Genomic DNA, 6,893 nt, shown 5'->3' with positions numbered 1-6,893 from the left:
GTCTCCTACAGCAGTTTGAAGACGAAGGTGATGCATTTTTGAAGTCTATAGAGACCACCGATGAAACGTGGGTGCACTACTTCATTCCTGAGTCCGAGCAATCATCACGTGAGTGGCGGCATACCAGTTCTCCCAAACCAAGAGAGCGCAGAGGAGCCATTTGGCAGGAAAAGTGATGGCAACGTTCTTCTGGGACTGGCAGGGGGTTATCCATGTAGACTTTGTAACAGATGCCAGAACAGTCAATGCAGCTTATTACTCAGACCTCCTGGCAACAGACGTGAATGAAAAGATCCGATCCGATCCAAGCGGAAGAGAGGTGGAAAGCGGGTAGCCTTCCTTCAAGACAATGCAAGCCCCCATACGGCCAAAACAACAATGGAAACCCTCCGGAAATTGAAATGGAACCTTCTGACACATCCGCCATACATTCCCGATTTGGCACCAAGTGATTTCTACCTGTTCGGAAGGCTCAAATCCGACTTGCAAGGCTTGCCGTTTGTGGACAACAACGCCATCATCCAGAATGTTCGGGAGTCAATACGCCGCCAACCACAAAACTTTTTTGAAAAGGGCATCAGGATGCTTCCAGAACGTTGGAAAAAATGTGCTGACTCCGGAGGGGAGTACGTTGAAGACTGACATGTGCAAGTAAGTGTTTGGCAATTTTGGTTAAAAAAAATCAGTCTCAGTCATATTTGAACCACCTTGTATATTCAAAATATATGCAAAAACATATTTAAACTGTTGTGTAAAGTTGTTAAATTTTGGCTAATATATCCTGTAGCTGAAAACCTTTGGTATCAAGCCATGACATTAAATTTAAAGTAAAATTAATTTTCTTAATTGGGGAACATTACATGTATACAGGTGGAAGGAAATTACCGAACTAAGCCACTCAAGTTTGTGAAACATGCTTAAAAGCTATGAATTCAACATATAACTTAGAATGAGAAATTAATAATCTATATTAACATATGCAAGAAGTTAACTGCATATATTTCATTTCTTGCACATGTTTATCCTGATCACAATGGCCATGCAGTCTAAGGTATGTACCCTTTTCTGCCACTCAAATATTGGGATTGTGGGTTTGAGTCCCACTTGAGGCATATATGTATATATATATATATATATATATACGTGTTTGTGTTGTCATTTGTAGTAGTGGTTTTGCAATGGGTCGGCTCCCTGACTAAGGAGCCCTACCAACTGTCTGTATGATAAGTATTTTTAGAAGTTAATTTTGGATTGGAACAGAGTGAAGGGCTGAAGAGGATGTTTTACCATACCTTGAGTAGCTTTAAAGAACATCAGTCCACCTGGTAAGAAGAACCTATCATCACTTTCTTCTACATTATATACCAGGCGGTAACTTCCTCCTGCTCCTTTGGTCATGCGCTGGGTTAACCTATGCAAAGCAAAATATGTTTTACTGCCTACTATACTTCAAACACCAACAAAAAACAGTGGGTATTAATCTACTTAAAATTTATTTCCCCAGTCATTAAAGGGCTGATGCTCTTTTTGGGTGGGGAAGAAAAGGAAGCTGCAACTGTTTAAGAAGCATTCATCATAATTTACTATTATTATTATAATACTTATATTTTGTTATTATTCATTTAATAGGAAAAAACATAAATTTCAGAAAAAAAAAACACAAGCTCCATTAGATGCCAATAAGGAAACTGTCCAGAAATAAACAGAGAGAAAAGTAAATATATGTTAATGTCTCATCACCAGAATGCAGGACAAAATGACAATATAAATATGGCTAATAAATCCTTACAAATGCAGCAAAGCTGAAACACTTGGCAACAGTGGTAACAAACCAAAACTGCATTCACAAACTTAAGAGGAGATGAAATCAGAATATGCTTACTACCATTCAGTTCTGAACCCTTTATCCTCGTGTCTGCTATCTAAAAGCATAACAATTGCAAAATACAAAACTACGTATAATTTTACCTGTAGTTTTGTATGAATGTGTAACGAATCTCTCACATGGGTGCTGAGACTATTAGGACCTAAGAGGCAGAAGTGACAGGAGACTGAAGATGACATAATGAGGTGCTTTACTACTTGATGTTTTCACTGCATATTATTTGATGATCAAATCAAGAAGGAAGGATGAGGAGGAACAGATGAGCAATGCATGCAAAATTCTGGTCAGAAACACTTGGAAGATCTAGGCACAGATGGGAATGTTAAAATGGATCTTGTATAAATAGGGTAAGAGGGTATGGACTGGATTCATCTGGCTCATGAGAGGGTCTAGTAGTGGTTCCCTGTGAACACAGTATTGAATCTTTGGGTTCCACAGAAGACAGGGAATTTCCTGAGTAGCCAAGCAAGTATTAGCTTCTCAAGAAGGACTCTGTCCATGGAATTAGTTAATTATTTTATATTTTGTATTAACTCACTGCATTATAATATAATGTCAAAATAGAATAAAATTATATATATTGTCTGTTTTTGATGGCCAATCCACATATATCCCTAATGATGGAGGCAAAGACATTCTCCAAAATTTTGGAGCTTTTCTCTGCACTGATGATGTGACTCACAGCCTGAGATGATGTCACTGAGCTTAGACTTTGTAAAAGCTTCAAGTAATGTACAGTCAATCTCATTGGGCAGAATACACATAGCAATGCATGTCATCCGGAAAACCTGTACAAGCAGATACATGAACTTCTCAGCTCTCTGGCCTTCATGCTCAGATTTAAAGGTGAAGAAACTGTTTCCATAAGCTTGAGATTCACTTGCTATGCTTCTAGAAAAATATTTCAATGTAACATTTTTCCTCTCATACAGAAGTGTACACATTACACAAGCTAAATATGAATGTTGGTGCCCTTCTTGAGGTGTGCCTTCAGCTGGCCTCTACCCTTATGCATCATTACTAAGATGTGATTGACAATACCACTGAAGCCCAGGGGAACCTGGCCCTGAACAAAGCCTCCAGGAAATGGAAGCATAAGTTTGAGGGCTTGTCAAGAGCACAGAAATGTATAGGAGTAGCAGACCAGGATGTCACGGTTAATCTTTCAGAGAAACACTGGGATCCAGTGGTGATATCTACATCGAGAATGGGTGGATGTTGTAACTCCTGTATGCGGCTGAACACATTCTTTGTGTTTTGAGGAACCCTATGTTAATGTAAGGTGTCCTTGAGGTTCTGTGCTGTCATGAACCAAGTCCAAGTCCTGTAGTACCAACCAGCTAGAAGCAGCTAGTGAAAGATGCATACCCATGGGGTACTTAGCAAACTCATCTAGTTTCTAAATGTGTGGTGTCTGTGTTCACATACCAGTGCAAAACTGGCATCAGTGAGAATCTGTCTATAGGCCTGCTGTCAACATGACATCCTGAACTTCATAAATGCAGGAACAGTCTGTTGGTCTTGGCATTTGAACAGGAAAGTTAAAGGACTGAGAACCCTGGATCTGTTCCTCTTAAGGAAGGATTCCTGGTGTCAAACACTGGGATGAGTATCCTCCCCATACAGATGAACTATAGAAGAATATAAGTTTCCATGGTGACTGAATGCAGTATGATTACAGAGAAGTGGACCTCTACCAGACCTTCAACCCAGGCAGAAATCACATTTGTAGTGAGACAAGATACGAAATAAACAATTACTCTCTACATATGCATATTGTCTTGAAGACTCAATGAATGCACAAGCAGCCAGACAACACTGCATATAGACTCTCAAGGACTCTGACAATGGTGTATAACACACAGAATTACTGGGTTTTTGGACTTTTTCCATCATCCAGTATTCTAAAAAATAGAAAATACAATGTTTCACAAACTGGATCGCTTTTCATTCTTCCAACTGAGTAGCTGTCTTCCCCCTTCACCTGAGGATGGAAACAGGTAGTTTCTAAAACGTGTTTTCTATTTTCTAGAATACTGGGTGATGGAAAAAGTCCAAAACCCAGTAATTCTGTGTGCAACAGTGCAGTTGCTGAATAGTATCTCTGCTGGCAAACGTACATACCATTTGCCCATTCAAATTATACCACCTGCCATTAGTAACATATTATTCTGTATCAACCAATGAAGACTACAGAAAACTACCACAAATGTCACATAGCAGAAATCAAAGAACACACCCACATGACATCTAAAAAATTTGGTAAACTAAGATACAGACCATCATGCAATGTTACTCTAGATATACTACATACTTGGAAAATACTGCTTCAACACACTCCAGGTCATGCAGTTTCTTCACACGTATAGGTATAAGGTCTGGTCTGCTCTCCTTGTTGAGAGCTTCTGCAAACTTGGCACACAATTTCATTCTGAAAATTCAAAACTTCACTGATTAAATTTACAGCTGTTGAGATATTCTTTACTTCCTTTAGAGTACAGGTCTGGGATCCCATTATTTTATGTGATTAAAACTGATATTGATTCCTATGGTTCTCTAATACCAGCAACCTCAAAAGGCAAGTTGTACTAAAAGCACTTAAATATTCCAAATTCATAGAAAGTAGCACAGCTCAGTTAATATAGCGATGAGCTATAGGCTGGATGACAAGCGTTCAATTCTTCTCTACTCCACTTTCCAGACCATCTCTGGAGACCACTCAGCCTCCTATTCAAAGGGTACCAGAAGATCCTTCCCTAGAGGAAAAGTAGCCAAGGTGTAATGATGGCCACTGATCTGAATCTAGTGCCAAGGTCAAGAACTGTAGAGCATTACCTCCACTCCCCCTATGTCTTCATGTAGTGGTTATTAATTAATTAAGCATTGGGGAAACTTTACCATTATCTTTTAAATTTAGACAATAAACTGTAAGGTAACATGGAAAAGGGAAGAAAAAGTGGATAAACCTTTACCTTGAAATACAGACTTCTGGAAAAAGAAACAGATGAACCAGACATGAACAACCAGTGAACATACCTCAATGTGAGATGTTCTCCTGATATATCTGTTCCTCCAAGGGAAATGGCATCAATAATGTGCAATGTTGAAACCTTGCGTTGTGACCTGCCCTCCCCTTTGAGTTCCTTCACTATCTCTCCATATAGAAGGGTGTCCGGACTCAGTTCAAGGTTCTCTACTTTGAACCACCGACTGCCATCAAGCCTGAACACTCTGTTACGACCCAACCCTGCAAACAATCAGGTCACATCATAAATATTCGAAGGAAAAATCAATGATTTATTATTCCAAAAGAGAAGGATCTTGACAAACTATTTGACATTGGTGAACATGAAGTTAATTCATTCATTCATCAGTAATCTGTCAGACGACAGTCTCTTCCAAAACAGTTTCTCCACTTAATGCGATCTTCTGTTTTTGGAAAGAAACTATCCAGGAAAAGTGATAATGTGGTAGTTTTTCCATTTGCTTTCCACATCGCAGTACAACAGCCGTTCAAACCACTCTGGTCACGCCTGTTGCTATACGAACTTGAACCATCTCGAGCATCATTTTCTCTGTGCTTCAAGTCGCCGCTGATGACGCTGCTTCCGGCATCAGTTTTCGGTGTCTCTCTTCGTCTGATGCCTACCCTTTGACCTGTCCAGCAAGGGAGGCCCTGCCAGTAGCTACGCTACCGCTGGTATAGCTCTCAGGGTCCTTGGCATACTCAAACACCCTCACCACGATAAGGTGGAGACACCAACGAGGGGATGAAGTTAATAACAGCACAAAAAGAAACTAAATATATAAATCAATACAAAAATAAATTTTAGAAAGAATTTATGATGCCCGCTTTCCCTCAGATACTTAAATCCACAAAGTGAGGCTATTTTATGGGAAGGGACCATTTGTGAGATCTAGGCACAGACAGAAGGATCATATTTTATATTTTAAAGTAAGGGGGTGTAAGGTTATGAAGTGGAATAAAACTGGCTCAGGATAGGGTACAGGGAAGGGATCTGGTAAACAGAACTACATAAAAGGCTTGCAATTTCTTGACCAGCTGAGTGACTGTCTGCCTCTCAAGGATTCTTCTCCACAGACTGAGTTAGGTCAGTGGGAATTACACATTAATAGTCATAAATTATATGATACTGTCATAGGTATGGGGTACGCATGACGAAACGACGAGATCTAGTTCAGATGATTGGATTTATTAACAGCTTGGTTATACACTCTCTCTTAATTACACTCTAATACAGTAATATCGTTGATTTACACACTTTCCAGTTCACCAGTGCACACGCACTAGGATTCTCTGTCTTCCACAAGTCGTCTCCTAGCTACGGATCTCCAAACAGAAACTGCCACTTCAAATCAGTACAAGTATTACACATTCGATCATCCAATTGCACTTCCAGTATCACTGCACCATCGCACACATAAAGTCTTCTAAATCACAAAGTAGGTAACTTTCAGTCCAGCATGACATAGAGGTTTACAACACTTCAGTCTTTATTCGCCTTACGTGTTTCGATTCAAAAGAATCATCTTCAGAGGTGCACCACTATGAGCAGGAAACACTGTCACATAAGATGTTTTAACATTATGCACTTAGGTTATGAATAGTGCTCACTATATCACAGTTTGCCCTATGCAGCCACGTTGACATGTAGATTTACGTATGATGTTTCGTTTAAGCGTATTTGTTGTACATATGACAGAGCAAGCACATAAACTATAACAACTAACAATAAGAACATACAACCAAGAGAAATAATCGACATCTTCTACCATCTGGAAGAAAAAACAACATGACCCAATGCTGGTTCACGATTTTTAACATAATAACTAATTTTTTACATACAAAAGATTTTTAATACAATTTCAAATACATAGGGAAGCTATTTTATGGAAAAGTGAACATCACATTGCATGCAGTGGGAAACCCCAATCGAATACCCAGCAAATACGCTTAAACGAAACATCATACGTAAATCTACACATC

The 6,893-nt window shown here is 39.3% G+C and overlaps 1 protein-coding gene across 1 annotated transcript in view; it reads right to left on the bottom strand.

Annotated features, from left to right (window-relative positions):
* LOC111874776 (cap-specific mRNA (nucleoside-2'-O-)-methyltransferase 1) overlaps nt 1-6,893 on the bottom strand; it is a 69,078-nt gene that overhangs the window by 13,550 nt on the left and 48,635 nt on the right. Inside the window, exons 15-17 of the mRNA XM_023870595.2 lie at nt 4,922-5,132; nt 4,200-4,316; nt 1,293-1,411 (exon numbers count right to left, since the gene is read on the bottom strand). Coding sequence (XP_023726363.1) covers nt 1,293-1,411; nt 4,200-4,316; nt 4,922-5,132 — 447 coding nt within the window. The remainder of the gene's footprint in view (nt 1-1,292; nt 1,412-4,199; nt 4,317-4,921; nt 5,133-6,893) is intronic.

This window comes from Cryptotermes secundus, unplaced genomic scaffold (assembly GCF_002891405.2).
Source record: "Cryptotermes secundus unplaced genomic scaffold, Csec_1.0 scaffold314, whole genome shotgun sequence".
NCBI classification, from domain to species: domain Eukaryota; kingdom Metazoa; phylum Arthropoda; class Insecta; order Blattodea; family Kalotermitidae; genus Cryptotermes; species Cryptotermes secundus.
Note: the sequence above shows the minus strand (reverse complement) of the source record. Positions and strands in the feature narration are given on the sequence as shown.